This window comes from Lagenorhynchus albirostris, chromosome 16 (assembly GCF_949774975.1).
Source record: "Lagenorhynchus albirostris chromosome 16, mLagAlb1.1, whole genome shotgun sequence".
Taxonomy (NCBI): domain Eukaryota; kingdom Metazoa; phylum Chordata; class Mammalia; order Artiodactyla; family Delphinidae; genus Lagenorhynchus; species Lagenorhynchus albirostris.
Genome location: NC_083110.1, coordinates 61,925,931 through 61,945,302, shown reverse-complemented (window position 1 = coordinate 61,945,302; position 19,372 = coordinate 61,925,931). Strand labels below are relative to the sequence as shown.

General features: G+C 42.8%; 1 protein-coding gene across 5 annotated transcripts in view; it reads left to right on the top strand.

The window, feature by feature from the left end:
* Nucleotides 1–19,372, top strand: part of SORCS1 (sortilin related VPS10 domain containing receptor 1) — a 559,188-nt gene that overhangs the window by 511,552 nt on the left and 28,264 nt on the right. For all 5 annotated transcript variants that reach the window (XM_060125410.1, XM_060125412.1, XM_060125411.1 and 2 more), the window contains exons 21-23: nt 5,945–6,068; nt 12,519–12,631; nt 17,354–17,485. In XM_060125410.1, the coding sequence (XP_059981393.1) occupies nt 5,945–6,068; nt 12,519–12,631; nt 17,354–17,485 (369 nt within the window). The remainder of the gene's footprint in view (nt 1–5,944; nt 6,069–12,518; nt 12,632–17,353; nt 17,486–19,372) is intronic.

Genomic DNA, 19,372 nt, shown 5'->3' with positions numbered 1-19,372 from the left:
CATGAGCTGCTTGTAAATTTTGGAGATTAATCCTTTGTCAGTTGCTTCATTTGCAAATATTTTCTCCCATTCTGAGAGCTGTCTTTTCATCTTGTTTATGGTTTCCTTTGCTGTGCAAAAGCTTTCAAATTTCATTAGGTCCCATTTGTTTATTTTTGTTTTTATTTCCATTTCTCTAGGAGGTGGGTCTAAAAGTATCTTGCTGTGATTTATGTCATAGAGTGTTCTGCCTATGTTTTCCTCTGAGAGTTTTATAGTGTCTGGCCTTACATTTAGGTCTTTAATCCATTTTGAGTTTATTTTTGTGTATGGTGTTAGGGAGTGTTCTAATTTCATTCTTTAACATGTAGCTGTCCGGTTTTCCCAGCACCACTTATTTGAAGAGGCTGTCTTTTCTTCATTGTATATTCTTGCCTCCTTTATCAAAGATAAGGTGACCATATGTGTGTGCGTTTATCTCTGAGCTTTCTATCCTGTTCCATTGATCTATCTTTCTGTTTTTGTGCCAATACCATACTGTCTTGATTACTATACTATAGTATAGTCTGAAGTCAGGGAGTCTGATTCCTCCAGCTTCATTTTTTTAAATTTTTTATTTATTTATTTTTATTTTTGGCTGTGTTGGGTCTTGGTTTCTGTGCGAGGGCTTTCTCTAGTTGCGGCAAGCGGGGCCACTCTTCATCATGGTGTGCGGACCTCTCACTATTGTGGCCTCTCTTGTTGTGGAGCATAGGCTCCAGACGCACAGGCTCAGTAGTTGTGGCTCACGGGCCTAGTTGATCCGCGGCATGTGGGATCTTCCCAGGCCAGGGCTCGCACCCGTGTCCCCTGCGTTGGCAGGCAGATTCTCAACCACTGCACCACCAGGGAAGACCCTCCAGCTTCATTTTTCTTTCTCAAGATTGCTTTGGTTATTCGGGCTCTTTTGTGTTTCCATACAAATTGTGAAATTTTTTGCTCTAGTTCTGTGAAAAATGCCATTGGCAGTTTGATAGGGATTGCATTGAACCTATAGATTGCTTTGGGAAGTATAGTCATTTTCACAATGTTGATTCTTCCAATCCAAGAACATGGTACATCTCTCCGTCTGTTCTGTCATCTGTAATTTCTTTCATCAGTGTCTTATAGTTTTCTGCATACAGGTCTTTCATCTCGAAAACCTACGTCTTTCGTAGGTTTATTCCTAGGTATTTTATTCTTTTTGTTGCAGTGGTAAACGGGAGTGTTTCCTTAATTTGTCTTTCAGATTTCTCATCATTAGGGTATAGGAATGCAAGAGATTTCTGTGCATTCATTTTGTATCCTGCTACTTTACCAAATTCATTGATTAGCTCTAGTAGTTTTCAGGTAGCATCTTTAGGATTCTCTATGTATAGTATCATGTCATCTGCAAACAGTGACAGCTTTATGTCTTCTTTTCTGATTTGGATTCCTTTTATTTCTTTTTCTTCTCTGATTGCTGTTGAATAATAGTGGTGAGAGTGGGCAGCCTTGTCTTGTTCCTCGTCTTAGTAAATGGTTTCAGCTTTTCACCATTGAGAATGATGTTGTCTGTGGGTTTGTAATATATGGCCTCTATTATGTTGAGATAAGTTCCCTCTGTGCTTACTTTCTGGAGAGTTTTTATCTTAAATTGGTGATGAATTTTGTCAAAAGCTTTTTCTGCATCTGTTGAGATTATCATATGGTTTTTATCCTTCAATTTGTTAATATAGGGTATCATATTGATTGATTTCCATATATCAAAGATTCCTTGCATTCCTGAGATAAACCCCCCTTGATCATGGTGTATGATACTTTTAATGTGCTCTTGGATTCTGTTTGCTAGTATTTTGTTGAGGATTTTTACATCTATGTTCATCAGTGATATTGGCCTCTATTTTTCTTTTTTTGTAACATCTTTGTTTGGTTTTGGCATCAGGGTGATGGTGGCCTTGTAGAATGAGTTTGGGAGTGTTCCTCCCTCTGCTATATTTTGGAAGATTTTGAGAAGGATAGGTGTTAGCTCTTCTCTAAATGTTAGATAGAATTTGCCTGTGAATCCATCTGGTCCCTGGCTTTTGTTTTTTGGGCGATTTTTAATCACAGTTTCAATTTCAGTGCTTGTGATTGGTCTGTTTATATTTTCTATTTCTTCCTGGTTCAGTCTCAGAAGATTATACTTTTCTAAGAATTTGTCCATTTCTTCCAGGTTGTCCATTTTATTGGTATATAGTTGCCTGTAGTAATCTCTCATGATCCTTCATATTTCTGCAGTGTCATTTGTTACTTCTCCTTTTTCATTTCTAATTCTATTGACTTGAGTCTTGTCCCTTTTTTTCTTGATGAGTCTGGCTAATGGGTTATTGATTTTGTTTATCTTCTCAAAGAACCAGCTTTTAGTTTAATTGATCCTTGCTATCATTTCCTTCATTTCTTTTTCATTTATTTCTGATCTGATATTTATGACTTCTTTCCTTCTGCTAACTTTGGGGTTTTTTTGTTCTCCTTTCTCTAATTGCTTTAGGTGTAAGGTTAGGTTGTTTATTAGAGATGTTTCTTGTTTCTTGAGGTAGGATTGTACTGCTACAAACTTCCCTCTTAGAACTGCTTTTGCTGCATCCCATAGGTTTTGGGTCGTCATGTTTTCATTGTCATTTGTTTCTAGGTATTTTTTGATTTCCTCTTTGATTTCTTCAGTGATCTCTTGGTTATTTAGTAGTTTATTGTTTAGCCTACATGTGTTTGTATTTTTTACAGATATTTTCCTGTAATTGATATCTAGTCTCATAATGTTGTGGTCGGAAAAGATACTTGATGCAATTTCAGTTTTCTTAATTTATCAAGACTTGATTTGTGACCCGAGATATGATCTATCCTGGAGAATTTTCCATGAGCATTTGAGAAGAAAGTGTATTCTGTTGTTTTTGGATGGAATGTCCTATAAATATCAATTAAGTCCATCTTGTTTAATGTATGATTTAAAGCTTGTGTTTCCTTATTTATTTTCATTTCGATGATCAGTCCATTGGTGAAAGTGGGGTGTCAAAGTCCCCTACTATTATTGTGTTACTGTCGATTTCCCCTTTTATGGCTCTTAGCATTTGCCTTATATACTGAGGTGCTCATGTTGGGTGCATAAATATTTACAATTGTTATATCTTCTTCTTGGATTGATCCCTTGATCATTATGTAGTGTCCTTCTTTGTCTCTTGTAATAGTCTTTATTTTAAAGTCTATTTTGTCTGATATGAGAATTGCTACTCCAGCTTTCTTTTGATTTCCATTTGCATGGAATATCTTTTTCCATCCCCTCACTTTCAGTCTGTATGTGTCCCTAGGTCTGAAGTGGGTCTCTTGTGGACAGCATATATTCAGGTCTTGTTTTTGTATCCATTCAGCCAGTCTGTGTCTTTTGGTTGGAGCATTTAAACCATTTACATGTTAGGTAATTATCGATATGTATGTTCCTATTATCATTTTCTTAATTGTTTTGGGTTTGTTATTATAGATCTTTTCCTTCTCTTGTGTTTCCTTCCCAGAGAAGTTCCTTTAGCATTTGTTGTAAAGCTGATTTGTTGGTGTTGAATTCTCTTAGCTTTTGCTTGTCTGTAAAGGTTTTAATTTCTCTCTCGAATCTGAATGACATCCTTACTGGGTAGAGTAATGTTGTTTGTAGGTTTTTCCCTTTCATCACTTTAAATATGTCCTGTCACTCCCTTCTGGCTTGCAGAGTTTCTGCTGAAAGATCAGCTGTTAACCTTATGGTGATTCCCTCGTATGTTATATGTTGCTTTTCCCTTGCTGCTTTCAGTATTTTTTCTTTGTATTTAATTTTTGATAGTTTGATTAATATGTGTCTTGGCGTGTTTCTCCTTGGATTTATTCTATATAGGGCTCTCTGTACTTCCTGGAGTTGATCAACTATTTTCTTTCCCATATTAGGGAAGTTTTCGACTATAATCTCTTCAAATACTTTCTCATACCCCTTTTTTCCTCTTCTTCTTCTGGAACCCCTATAATTCGAATGTTGGTGCATTTAATGTTGTCCCAGAGGTCTCTGAGACTGTCCTCAATCTTTTCATTCTTTTTCTTTATTCTGCTCTGCAGTAGTTATTTCCACGATTTTATCCTCCAGGTCACTTATCTGTTCTGCCTCAGTTATTCTGCTATTGATTCCTTCTAGACAATTTTTAATTTCATTTATTGTGTTGTTCATCATTGTTCGTTTGCTCTTTAGTTCTTCTTGGTCCTTGTTAAATGTTTCTTTTATTTTGTCCATTCTTTTCCAAGATTTTGGATCATGTTTACTATCATTACTCTGACTTCTTTTTCAGGTAGACTGCCTATTTCCTCTTCATTTGTTTGTTCTAGTGGGTTTTTACTTTGCTCCTTTATCTGCTGCGTTTTTCTGTTTATTCATTTTGTGTAACTTACTGTGTTTGGGGTCTCCTTTTCTCAGGCTTCAGGTTCATATTTCCCGTTGTTTTTGGTGTCTGCCCCCAGTGGCTAAGCTTGGTTCAGTGGGTTGTGTAGGCTTCCTGGTGGAGGGGACTGGTGCCTGTGTTCTGGGGGTTAGGCTGGATCTTGTCTTTCTGGTGGGCAGGACTGCATCTGGTGGTGTGTTTTGGGGTGTCTGTGAACTTAGTATGATTTTAGGCAGCCTCTCTGCTAATGGATGGGCTTGTGTTCCTGTCTAGCTAGTTGTTTAGCATGGGGTGTCCAGCACTGGAGCTTGCTGGTCATTGAGTGGAGCTGGGTCTTAGCAGTGAGACAGAGATCTCTTGGAGAGCTCTCACCAATTGATGTTACGTGGAGCCAGGAGGCCTCTGGTGGTCCAGTGTCCTGAACTCGGCTCTCCCACCTCAGAGACTCAGGCCTGACACCCGGCCAGAGCACCAAGACCCTGTCAGCCACATGGCTCAGATTTCTAAGGGTTTTCCTTTCCTCAGACAGAAGTTTCCAACTTCTTTCAGCCATATACACGGCCCCTTGAGTCACTGCTTTTTCACCGCCTCTGAAGGTGGTGGGTAAGTTCACTCCAATCTTCCACGCATAGCTTGCATGTTAAGAACTTTCAGACTTTGAGCATGTGTTTTCCCCCTTGCCTGGGTTCTGAAACTGCCTGTAGTTGGGTTGCATTGGATATAGAGCCCAGACTCAAGTAGAATTTTTATGCTGGGCTTTAGTCTACCCTCTGCTACACAGGGAGTTAAATGAATTTTGATTTGTAAATTAATTAAGGAAAGACAGGAATGAAATGTTTGTGGGGAGTTAGTCGAGGGAGGTCAGTAGGCTAATAATCTTTTTCCTCTAGGACCCCGGTATCTAATTGCATTACAGGCACTGCTCCAAGTCTTTCTTTTTCTCTTTTGAGTCCTCAAACCGCTGTCCAATTAGTACATGTTTCCATAGCAGCTCCTTCCAGGAAACTGCTGATACGGCTTCTCAGAGGAAGCCAAGCCACACAAGGCCACACCTGTCTAGCTAGTGTAGTTTGGTGTCCATAGTTGCTGTGTTCCACTGTAATTTTATATGCATAGTACACCCTTTACAGGAGCACTGGCACCTTGTAGACTTCCAGTGACTACTGCTTAAATCTGGATTAATATGAACCCCCTCTTTATTATTGCCTCAGATTAAGGGATCTGCTTGATACAAGTAGGTTATCAACAAAGAGAGCAAGTAAGACCTATGGATCTCCCCAGCCCCGAATCAGGATGATAGCAGAAAGGAGGTGTCAAATTCACAAAGAATGAGTAGAATTTCTTGGCATCATGTCTCTCATAGTCCCTTTCTGGCCTGAACTTGAGGTAATGGGGAGGCATAGGTGGAGTTAGTCACACGGAATGCGCCAGAAAGAGCTTCCGCTGATTTAAAGAGCTTGTCAGTGGCTCAGAGCTGGTGCCTATCTCATCTGTAATTGAACAGCTGTCCCTTCACTCTGTGGCCTCATTTGTTTTAGCCCCTGATCACCTTGGAGGGAAGCATATCATTCAAGTTTACTTCTGAAGGGATGAACACCATCACAGTGCAAGTCTCAGCTGGGAATGCCATCCTGCAGGACACGAAGACCATCGCAGTGTACGGTGAGTGGTCTGTCTGCTGATCCATCACTGCCCTCATCCATCCCTCGGATGAGGTGCTTTGGTACCTTGGTGCCGGAAGCCATCCTCGCTATGAATCTTCCCAGGGAACAGAGGGTAGTGGTTGAGAAAGAGCTGAGTCAAGGCTCATCTCCTCTTCTGGGGAAGATACGGTTCACCAGCAACGTAGTGGTCACAAAACCACAAGAGGGTTTATTGCTTTTTTTTTCAAACTGGCTTTGGTGCCCATAGAACGACTGTACGCCCACCTACCTTAGGTAGAGAAGAGTGAGTTTCATTATGTGTAAGGCTGATTCATTCCATTTGGTATTTTGGTGGTATTCAAAGAGCTAAAACCTATTATAAAAAAAAGAGGTTAATATTGAGGCTTTTATTTTTAAAGTTCAACTTCAAGAGTCTTGATCATTAAGAAGAATCTGCCAATGTCTAAATGCTCTGAAAAGCTCTTCTGCAAATATGTATCATTTATAAAACACTCTGCTAGTCTAAAAATGAAGAAAGGGTCATAACAAGCACATGTGCATCATTGTAGACTAGACATTAGTTTGAACAAACAGCTGTACAGAACAATGTGGTAATCAATTGGGGAAATTGAATGTGGTCAAGGTGTTACATGGAATGAAAATTTACTGAAATGGAAAAGGTGGAAACCTTGGTGGAAAACAGTTTATACAAATTGATCTCATTTTGGTAATTTTTTTCTGCATAGAAATATAGTCAGATGGATCTGCACTAAGTGCTTTAGTAGATGGTAAAAATATGAACTTTTATTGTTAATATGAAAGCGGTACTAATGCATCCCGGAAAATTAAAATTTAAAAAGCAGGAATTTAAAAGGAGATAGATGGGGAAATAAATGCTGTGCAGAGAGAGGGCAAGAGAGAGGCTCAGGGGAGGGAGGGAGGGAAGGTGAGACAGAGGTTGAGAGGGATGGAGAGACAGAGACAGAGACACACACTAGCTCGTGGTCCAAACAATATCCATTGTTCCAGTTCCAGAATTAATTGATTCTGATGCAGGTTCTGTTTTTCGTTTCTCGTCTTGCTAACTTGACCTTCAAACTCAGAAAGTAATTTGTAAGCAACTTTGAATGTGTCTGAGGACACTCTTCCTCTTGCATGGCTGCCTGTTAGATTACATAGTGTTTCCTCCCTCTCCCCTTCCTGAAGAGACTTGATAAGCCCCAACAGTAAGTGAAAGTAAACCAGGGCTGTGGTTTTCCTACAAGGTCCCATCAGTGAGGCGACCTCTTAGCCAGGTGGCCCTAATGGAGGAGAGCTTTTGTTTCTCTTTCCTCTCCATCTCCTTTCTATGCTCTGGAAATGCATTTAATTCTCATAACAATAGTAGTGCAGGGTAGCCAATATTATTACTCTCATTTTTTTCAGAGAGGTAAATAACTTGCCCCAGCTAGTAAGTGGTGGAGCTGAGCTTCCAGCCCACCCCTTCTAGACCCAGGGCCCATGCTCCGAAATTACCCTACATGTTTGGCTCTCTTGTCTTTTCCATCGGATGCTCTCTTTCCTCTCTCCCTCCTGGATTTCACCAGTGTCACTAATGGACACTGACCCATTAGTCCAACAGCTATCTCCTCATTAGAACCACAGACAGAACTTTAAATCTAGAAGGTCTTTGGACTTACCTAGTCCGATCCATTATTTCACAGTTAGGAAATTGCGGCCCCAAAATGGGAACTACTGGCTTAAAGTCATTCTGCTATTCAGTAACAGATCTAATGATAATAATCATGATGATGATGGTAGTGGTAGAAATTAATGTTGATGGATCCTTTATCAGCATCTGTTCTAAGCGTTTGATATATATGATCTGTTTTATTGAATCCTCTGAACAGACTTATGAGAAATACGCTATGATTATCCCTGTTTTACAAGTGACAAAATATGGGGATAAATATAATCTGAATAATCTGATAAGTATAATTCTGAATCTAGTTTCATGGAAACCTTCTATCCCTTGCTATGCTTAGTTCTTCCTCTTCCTAAAGTCCTTCTAAAGGCATCATCGAGAGTGGGTCATTCTCCATCATATGGGTTCTCTTCATTAAAAAGCATTTCTTAACTAAAAGTTTGAGCAGGGAGAGTGGTCTCTCCCTCCTCTAACCAAATTCCTGAGCCATCCAACATCCTTAATTCATCTTCAGTCAGGTGGGTTGTCCAGAGTTTCATATATATAACTAGAAAATTCTAAGGACAGGCATGACCTATTAAAGGAATATTGCATCACAGGGTGTTAAACAGGCAAGATTGAATTCAACAGAAACAAATGGCAGGAATAGTTTTAAACTCTGGGATAAGCTAAAGGACTCTGTGGGGAGGGGATTATCAGTGTGGTTAAGCCACAGGTGTTTGCTAATTGGTGCTTAGGGAACTTAGGCTCCTACCCTCCCAGAGGCAGGGGTGCTATCTTTCCTTTCTTTATATATATATATATATCTTTATTGGAGTATAATTACTTTACAACGTTGTGTTAGTTTCTGTAGTACAACAAAGTGAATCAGCTATACGTATACATAGATCCCCATATCCCCTCCCTCTTACGTGTCCCTCCCACCCTCCCTATCCCACCCCTCTAGGTTGTCACAAAGCATCAAGCTGATCTCCCTGGGCTATGCGGCTGCTTCCCACTGGCCATCCATTTTATATTTGGCAGTGTATATAGATGTCAATGCTACTCTCTCACTTCGTCCCAGCTTCCCCTTCCCACCCTGTGTCCTCAAGTCCATTCTCTACATCTGCATCTTTATTCCTGCCCCGTAGGAATAAAGGTTCATTAGTACTGTATTTTTAGATTCCACATATGTGCGGTAGCATCCAGTATTTGTTTTTCTCTTTCTGACTCTTCACTCGGTATGACAGACTCTAGGTCCATTCACCTCATTACAAATAACTGAATTTCGTTCCTTTTTATGGCTGAGTAATATTCCACATCTTCTTTGTTGGTTCATCTGTCGATGGACATTTAGGTTGCTTCCACGTCCTGGTGATTGTAAATAGTGCTGCAGTGAACATTGTGGTACATGTATCTTTTTTTTTTTTTTTTTTGCGGTACGCGGGCCTGTCACTGTTGCGGCCTCTCCCGTTGCGGAGCACAGGCTCCGGACGTGCAGGCTCAGCGGCCATGGCTCACAGGCCCAGCTGCTCCACGGCATGTGGGATCTTCCCGGACTGGGACACGAACCCATGTCCCCTGCATCGGCAGGCGGACTCTCAACCACTGCGCCACCAGGGAAGCCCCTATCTTTTAGAGTTATAGTTTTCTCAGGGTATATACCCAGTAGTGGGATTGCTGGGTCATATGGTAATTCTATTTTTAGTTTTTTAAGGAACCTCTATACTGTTCTCCATAGTGGCTGTATTAATTTACATTCCCACCAACAGTGCAGGAGGGCTCCCTTTTCTCCATACCCTCTGCAGCATTTATTGTTTGTAGGTTTTTTGATGATGGCCCTCCTGACTGGTGTGAGGTGATACCTCATTGTGGTTTTGATTTGCATTTCTCTGTTAATTAGTGATGTTGAGCATCTTTTCATGTGTTTGTTGGCAAACTGTATGTCATTTCAGAGATGGCTTCCAGGTCCTTGAGAAAGGCATTCCTGGATTGCAGAAGATTTACATCTCAAAGGTGCAGAGGAAGAATTTACAATTGCAAGTTTCTAAAGTAGATGCCCTAAGAAAAGGGAGGTCAGAGCCTGAATTCCCGAAGAAACCTGTCTAAAGTTTAATTAAGCTGAGGGGAAAGTTAAGACCATTATGGTCAGACTGAAGGAGGTATCATATTTGGGAAGTCGACAGAGGAAAGATTGTCTGCCCAAAGCCACACAAGAGACTGGAGACAAGAAAATTTAGTTTGCATGGTTTTCCTTAATTTGCTTCAGGACTCAGGTTTGCCTTTAAATACAAAAAAATAAAATGTAAATGTACAGACTTCATCTCTCAGCAGCTGCAAAAAATACATATGTTACTGGTGTTTACCCTTTTCAGTCCTCCCATACGCATCCCCTATTTGTTGAATAAACTTAGGCATAACATTTCTCTGCACTGCTGTTTAGCATGCTAAGGAATTACAAAGGGAGCTGCACCATTTTTCTCATTTGTGTCTTTTTATTAAGATAAATATCTTCTTTTGAGGTGAAGTCTCCACAGTTTGGTTAAGAGGTTTGGGGAAAGTGAAAATGACATACACGTACATCTTCAAAGTGAAAAGTTAGGACTCAGTGGGTGATTCCTTGGGCTGCCATTTACTGTACTACTAATTAGCATGCATTTCATTCTTCTCCATCAGAACTGAAATGGGGATATTCACCTAGGTGGCCAGTGACTCATAAAATAGTCAAACTTTGAAAAATACATGTTTGGAGTAAGCTGACTGCCATAAGTACAGGCCTGATCATGTAAAAGTCTTCAGTGCCTGCGCCTAATAAATCTTTAGCCGTGTTAGGAAACGCACGAGTGGGTTTTTGTGTTTCCTGAACGTGTCATCGGCATTGCCGATGTTGCTAAACCCCTCGTGAAACACCAGAACATGCCTAAAACAAGAAAGAAATGTTTGTTGAATAATAAAATGCATAAATGACAGAGAGCCTCCACTGATATTTATGCATTTATTTATTCAACAAACTTATTAATTAAATGACTCCTAGTCATTGAAGATCTAACATGAACTGGGCACTGTCCCAAAGGGCCAGGAACACAGTGCCCCCGTCCTCATTGAACTAATATTCTTTTGTGGGAGACAGACAGTAAAAAAACCAAATTATTTATTTATTTATATTTTTATTGGAGTATAGTTGATTTACAGTGTTGTGTTAGTTTCAGGTGTACAGCAAAGTGAATCAGATATATATATATATATATATATATATATATATATATATATCTCCACTCTTTTTTAGATTCTTTTCCCATATAGGTCATTACAGAATATTGAGTAAAGTTCCCTGTGCCAGACAGTAGTAGGTCCTTATTAGTTATCTATTGTATATATAGTAGTTTGTGTAGGTCAATCCCAATCTCCCAATTTGTCCCTCCCCCGCTTACCCCCCAAAACAAAATAATTTTAAAGGCAAGAAGAATAAAGAAGACAAATAGGGTCATATGGTGAAAGGTGTTAGAGTTGGTGAAAGGGAGGATACCTGAGGTTGCTGGTGGGAGGGGTTTCTCCCAGGAGAGACTGAAGGCTGAAAAGGAGCCGAGAAGGCTGTCATCTGGGACTTGGAGGTGTGCTAACATGGGAAGGAACACGGCATATTGAGGAACACAGGGAAGGACGGGGTCGTGGAGTGCAGGGCAGCCTAAGGGACATAAGACAGGAGGGAAGGTCGGCACTGGATTGTGTGAGACTATGAAGGCCATGATATGAATCGGAATCTTATTCAAAATGCAGTGTGGAGCCTCCAGCAGATTTCGGGGGAGCGATGTGATCTGAGTATACCCTGTGCTAAGACCCCCCAGGGCTGTGCTCTGAAACTCATCATCGTGCTAGGGCCAAGGCCATGCCAGCCAGCCAGTGACTGAGTGCGGCAGGAATACTAGGGCGAACCCATTCCTGGGACGTGGGGCTCCTCTGGCTGACCTTGGCTCGTGGACTTCCCATCAGCCTCGCTGAACCTTCCTCCCGCTCTTGCACTAAGTGTTATGTATGCATCACGGTCTGGCGGTGCTTCAAGCTCCTCTGACTTCCTCCCCATATTCTCTTACAGACAAGAGAATTCTTTTATTTCTGCACAAAATCCTTGCTTTTATAATTCCATCTACTTCCTGGATGCCCAAGGTTAACTCAGGGGCTACTGTGCCAACTAACAAAACCCTTGAATTAAAGACCTGAAAATTCCTTTAAATGAAACTTCCATACAAACAGAATTTAGCAGTAGAATGACTACAATGATGACTATAATTATATAATCATATAATAATTATTATGATGTAATGATAATGAAGGTATGTGCCCAACACAGTTGTACCAGAAGAAAGAAAATCAAAATATGGTGGGGGAGATTATTCAGTCAGTAAATGCTTGAACTAGAGCTTGAATGTTGTGTGCATAGAAGGTGAGAAGGATGGGGCATTCTAGGCAAGGGGCAGCGTGTGCAAAAAGGCCCAGAGACATAAACCTGCGATGCTGTCAGGGCACTTCAGGTGTGCACAATTAGTGTCCAGGAGTGCAGGGGCTAGAACTGGGAACAATGCACAAGGCTGTGGAGCTAAGCATGGGCCACAGACCAGGGCTCTGGTCTGGAAGAGGAGCTGAGAGGTAAGAGGGATGGGATATTGAACTTGCCTTGTAGTAAGGTCTCTCTGTTGAGTATGAAGGAAAAGGACCCTCCATTAGGGCTTTGCATAAAATATGAAGTACAACAGACTTCTTGAGAGACCTATCTGACTTATAGTAATCCCCCTACTGTTGTATTTCCAGAGGAATTCCGATCTCTTCGCCTGTCCTTTTCTCCAAACCTGGACGACTACAACCCGGACATCCCTGAGTGGAGGAGAGACATCAGCCGAGTCATCAAAAAGTCCCTGGTGGAGGTGAGTGCAAACAACACCTCTGGCCCAGACCCTTTTCCTCTCTGTCTTTACCGAGCTTCATGGAGAGGGGACCCTTGCTCAAATAAATGGCAGGAAAGAGCCGGAGGCCAGGGCAAGTGGGTATCATCTGTCTGATACCTGCAAAGCTGAGCCCCATGTGTGCAGACACGTCACAGGTGCTATGGGGGGAAATTAAATTGAGTAACCAGGGGGTCCTTACCCCTTGTGAAACGCTTGTTCTGCTTAGAGACGACGACCCTGGAAATATGTGACAGTCACGTGGCAGAGTTCATGATTAGCCATTGGTACATGTAAAAACAGCTCCTGTGCATCACAGTGGCACAGCACGGATACAACTGGTAAGAGCAGCCTGGGTTCCAGCTTCACGAATGTCCAGCACAACAGCACAGTGAACCCTCAGCACAGGAGGGTAGTCATCTTACTATGTCCCAGTTCTTTTAATGGCATTTCTCTCCCACGACAGCCCCAAGAGGAAAGTATTATTGGGAGTTCCCTGGTGGTCTAATGGTTAGGATTCAGCTCTTTCACTTACATGGCCCAGGTTCGTTTCCTGGTTGGGGAACTGAGATCCTGCAAGCCATGTAGCATGGCCAAAAAAAAAAAAGTGGGGGGGACCTAAAAGATGCTTAAAAAAAGAGAAAGTATTATTGTCTTCATTTGCAGATTAGGCAGTTGAGGTTCAGAGAAGTTAAATAACTTGTCTAAAGCCTCACAGCTAATAAGTGACAGAGCTACAAAACTGAAGTGAAGGATCTGAATCCCGTGTCTGGGTTTTCACATGTGAAGCGTAGCCTCATCCGGTTCCTGGGAGAGTAACAAGGTGGTGTGGTTCATCCCTCTCTGAGCAAAGGTCACCTACAATTTGACCAGACACCCTCCTAGGCACATTGCCCCCTGCATACTCCACTTCCACGAACAGTCAGAGGAATGGGATATCTGCTCGCGGAGCTGCTTCGATTTATTGCACAAACCCAGAAAATCAGAGATGACTTTTCCCTAAAGTCTATTCTTAGCACGAAAGAAAAGTCAATTTAGGATTAGTTATACATTCTTTCCTGCACCCAACACATGGTGTCTCCTGACCCAAAGGGATAAGGAGAGACAAAGGCATTCAGGTAACCCCTGCTCAGAAAACGGATCTCGCATCCAGCCTTTTGGCAAAGAGCTGGCCTTCTCCGTATTCATACCATTATCTTTGTTGATATTTATTTAGCACTTACAATATTCCAGAAACTCTCCTCAGTGTTTTGCATTTTTAAACACATTTAATCACAAAACCCCTAGCTTATGATGTAGATAGAATAATTATTCCCACTTTACAAGTGAGAAAACTGAATTTAGAGGCAGATAACTTGCCCGATGCTGTATAGTTTAAAATCAGGCTCTGGAGTCAGACCATCAAGGTTTGAATCTTGATTACCGCTCCACTCTGCTGCTATCCTTTGTCTTGTTACTTAGAGAGACAGGAATAAGTGGAATAGTGGGGTGGAGAAGAGTTGTCTTCTGTGCCTCTGGGTAAATGCCATCTCACCTTTATCTTTCTTAATGACTCAGCATCCATGACGTTATTGGTGGCTAAACATTATGGCCACCAGGGGCTGCAGCTACCAGACCACAGGCCCAACTGGAACAGGCCCTTTTTCCTTTGGAGCTGTTTGTCCCTGGTGTGACAACTGGTTTCTCTCCTCTGCTGGCCGAGAGAGATGACTTACACCCTTCAGTGAACCCACAGCTCACCTCCTTCAGTCTGCGGCATTCTAGAGATCCATGTCCCTGTAGATCTCCGAGGCAGCTATCCAACACCCCCAGGTGCTTTATCAACCAGGCATTAGCTCAGCAGTGATGTTTTCCAGGCTGATTTCTCTTCCCATTAATTGTCTAGGGATCAGATGCCCTGGGCCTCCACCTTTCCACCAGCTGTCCAGTAGGCTAGAAATGACTGCTCATTAATATTTCTAGGCCACTGCATAGCATAATCAGCTAAATGGAGAACAAACAGGTTGGCTCAACATCCCTCAGGATAAGGGGTGATGGGGTGGAGGGAGCTTTAAAGGCTCCTTTGTTACCCACTCCTAAGAGGCAGCTGAGCCAGCCCTGGTTCCCAGCGCCCCACCCTATCTTTGAGATCAGTAATTACACTTGGCCACTTCTTTAAGTTCTGAAGTACCCTATTGCCAAGTGTCCCCTAATAAGCTCTATAAGAGGTACAGCCGGCAGTCGACTTATTTATAGTTTTCTTCCTATTCATTCTGTAACAGAATTTGATATAAAATCGACTGCATTTTCCTCATCGGTTGGGATTTTTCTTTTGACATTTTGCAATGGAATCTTTAATTGAATGTCATTCAGTAAACAGTTTTGTTGATAACGAGGATGGTTTAGACATAAGCTTTGAGTTTAAAATCTAGGATGGGGCTTCCCTGGTGGCGCAGTGGTTGAGAGTCCGCCTGCCGATGCAGGAGACACGGGTTCGTGCCCCGGTCCGGGCAGATCCCACATGCCGCGGAGTGGCTGGACCCGTGAGCCATGGCCACTGAGCCTGTGCTCCACAACGGGAGAGGCCACAACAGTGAGGGGCCCGCGTAACACACACACACACACAAAAAAAAAAAAAATCTAGGACGGCCGTAAAACAGTATGGTATCAGCCGGGATAGGAGCTGCTTTGTGATAAGTGTCAGGAGAAGGAAGGCAGGAGAGCACTGGTTCAGGACAGAGGCATTATGGTCCGACCAAGGTTTCAAACTAAGTGTCACCACTCACTACCTAGATGACCCTGAGCCAGTGTTGAACTTTCCTCCATCTACTGTCTGTCCTGTAGCAGAAATAGGGATGCCCCTCCCAGATCCCCATTCAGGGAAAGACTGTTATCTTAGCTGCTGGGAGTGCTGTGGGCAGAGGCTTCAGCGGCCTTCCCCATGTCATGTCCCTTTTGGAGTGGCTCATGTCCAATGACGCGGTTGTATAAAGGCCTGGCCACTCAGCTCAACCTCAGACAAATCTGAAGGGCCATTCTCACTCCTTACAGGATCTTCTGAGGCTGTTGTTGGCCTTTTTCACAGCTCAGCTTCTCCCTCTGTCCATTCCTGCTTCCTGGCCTTCACTCCCATAGATGTTCATTCCAAGAATGTCCCCTAATAAACACCCTACGCACTAAACTCAGAGCCAGCTTCCTGAAGACTCCCAACCCGTGATCTGTCTTCACCTGTACAGAGAGGCATAATAACACTTGCTCCAAAGAGTCGCTGTGGGGTGTCGCATTACATTATATTAAGAAGTTGCTTAGCACAATGCCAGACACATGGTAAGGACCCAATAAATGGAATTTCCTGCTACTTTGAAAAAAATATAAATGTAGATTTCAGAAACCAACAATCATCTAATTGGGAAATCATGAAAAATACTCTGAAATAAGTGAACTTTACGAGGGCTCATGAAGGAGAAGTAATGTTCTAGCAGCAAATGTATAGAAAAGACATTCTGGGGGAGATGGCATGCACAAAAACATTTGCAAGAAAAGGCTGGAATACTGAGAAATTGTACGTGAGTCTATTTGGCTAAGCGTAAGATGACATTATGAGTTGTGGGTAATTAGTGTAGGAAGGAAAGGTGGGACCATATTGCAGGCTTTGAATAGATATTTAACCCAGTTGGCAGTGGAAATTTGTGCATGAATTTGGACATGGAAACACAATCTGCTTTGGACTGTAGGAAGATAAATCTGGAAGTAGTAGCCTGTCTCCTGGAGATGCGAAGGCTGTTGTAAAACTTGAAGGGAGAAAGTGTAAAGGCTGAATTATATTAACGGGGGGGCATTTAAACAGGAAGGAACCAGTAGGATCGTTCGTGTGGAGGGTGACTTGTCAAGGTCTCATAGACTGATTAGATAGGACATGGAAAGGAGAGTGTGGTGCTGGACACGAGATAAGGCTCCCAGCTAGGGTATCTGGGAAAGGAGTGGCTCCGGTCATCCACGTGCAGAATGAAGATTTCCGGGGTGAATATGAGAAGTTCTCATAAAACAACCAAATGACGTTCTGACTTGGCCCCTGGAGAGAGAAGCCGGGATTTTAGCCGTGGATTCTAGAACCATGTAGAGAGTGGGCTCAGGAAAGAGGAAGTTCTTGAGTGAGTGATATCTATGATTTTAATAGAAGATTCCGTGCAGCAGAGTGAAGGGCTGAGAGTGCTTTCTGGAACGGGATGGTCATCAGGGTCTGACGCTGTGGAGAACTCAGCAGACGCCTGGGGGCTGTGGTCTGGGGTTAGGTTAGGTGATGGAGGTATGCCTGGTCAGCCTGGAGAATAACTCTAATGCTTTGCGGAAGAAGGAAGCTAGGTTAGAAAGTGTTAAGGCATGAGGGGCAGAAGATAAAGCTCAGTAAGTGACGGCCTTCTCACTGGCAAGGTCCACTTACTTATACAAGACAGGTACTGCTATTATTCCCACTTTTTAACTTGAGGAGATGCAAAGTGTTTCAGGTCTCACGGGGATGGAGCTAGGACCAGACCTCAGAGTCTGACTGGTACCCAGTGGTGTCTCTCACATCCCTCCCCAACTGGTGCACCCGGGACCCTACTTTCCCACCCTACCTCCACACCTTTGTGTCTTCTTCCCCCCCCCAACTCTCTGCTGAACACTTGGTCCCTTCTCATCAGCTTTCCTGCAGGACTCACATGCGCCTCTGTGTCTCTCCCTCAGGCCACCGCGGTTCCGGGCCAGCACATCTTGGTGGCGGTGCTCCCTGGCTTACCCACCGCTGCCGAGCTCTTTGTCTTGCCCTATCAGGATCCCACAGGAGAAAACAAAAGGTCAGCCGAGGACCTGGAGCAGGTGAGTCCTCAGGTGACATTTCAGCTTCTCCCAGCAGTCTGAGCCACAACCCTGCTAGTGTCTGACCACGACAGCAGTTCTGGGGAATCTCCACGTGGCAGCGAGGGTGTCAGCTGTTTGTGGAGCCTTCCACTTTCCTGTCCTCTGCTGAGGAACATAATCTGGTGATTTAACTACAGCTTCACCAAAAAATATGTGCAAGAGTGTGTATTGTCATCAGTGGCTAAACCACTCAGAGTCTATCCCACGCTGTGGGATACTCTACAGTGTCTACGATGAATGAGATAAATCTTTGTGTACTGATGTGACAAACTGGCCAAGATATTAGGTGGGGGGAAAAAGCAAGAGGCTACACAAGACATAGAAGTCAAATCCATTTATATCTTACCTCACACACTTACATCATAGGAGTACCATCAGAATCAAATGATGCATCTTTTTAAAAAGGTACAACTTTCATACAAATCATGAATCCCCACCATACTAAGATGACCTGATTTGAGCTTATAATAAATGAGTGATATTGGCTCCAAGCACCTCTCCTGGCTACGTGGGGTCTACTCTCTCCTCATCTCCACCACCTCTGAAGTATTAGGGTGTGTGTGTGTGTGTGTGTGTGTTTGTGTGTGTGTGTGTGTGTCTGTTTCTCTCTCTTCTGCTCCCTTAGGTCTTTTTTCCTCCCTTCCTTCCTTTTAACTTCAAAAGATTATCCAATGTCTATAGTGAAGATTATTACTATGATGATGTTATTGTTGTTCTTATTCTTCACCCATTCAGTTAAAATGATCAGTCTTGGTCTGGTTCTCCTGTTAAAAACTACATGATTTTGGTTTCTCAATTCTTTCTGGCAGATAGATTAAAAATAGGATTCCTGGGGCTTCCCTGGTGGCACAGTGGTTAAGAGTCCACCTGCCGATGCAGGGGACATGGGTTCATGCCCCGGTCTGGGAAAATCCCACATGCCGTGGAGCGGCCGGACCCGTGAGCCATGGCCGCCGAGCCTGCGCGTCCGGAGCCTGTGCTCCACAACGGGAGAGGCCACAACAGTGAGAGGCCTGCGTACCGCCACAAAAAAAAAAAAAATAGGATTCCTCTCAGACACTAAGTAAATATTGGCTTTCTCCCTTCCAGTACTTGGAGCTTTTCAATTTACTTAGAATAAATCTATAATCTAGTCCCATGATCTCTAGTCTCCAAGATGGTTTGAGAACCTCCTATAATAGCCTTATTAACAACCCCAAATTATAGGCTGGCCTACCTGTGGGCACACCCGCCTTTTAACTGCCGCTTTTTCACTTGGCAAAAGACTCACCTCTCTATTGTTTTCCATGTGCAAGTAATTGAATAACTGGGCTGTCAAGGAAAGCCCCACTGAACCCCATCTCCTAGTGAACTGTAGTTAGGGGTTGGGCAGCAGGGAACCCATCAGACCTACATCTGACTTTGCTCAGCCCTAGCTCTAGACTTCCCACTGTATTTGACAAATTATTCTCTGCACCTGCAATTCAGTGGGAGAAAGAATGGATTATTTCTTATCACCACACTGCTCATGAGACCTAGAGGGGAGGTAGATCGCTATCCAAGGCATGTAGGTAGGGATGCTTATAATTATTCCTCCTCTGGAAATCTTACGGATTGTGCATGAAATCCAGAATATAGTCTCCTCGATATGGAAGAGTCCAGTTTTAAAGCCAGCTAATTTTCCAGTTACCACATCATCTGTGCATCCCTATTTCTCATACTTTTCATTTTTTCTCTAAAATATATTTTCTAGATGTTTCCTTGAGAGGAAATGTGGGAAGAAGAGGGGTGTGTTCTCTGAAACTTGGTTTACTTGTGTATCTTGCTTTGACTGTCTATTTTCCCTAGAGTTCTTCTTTCTCTTTA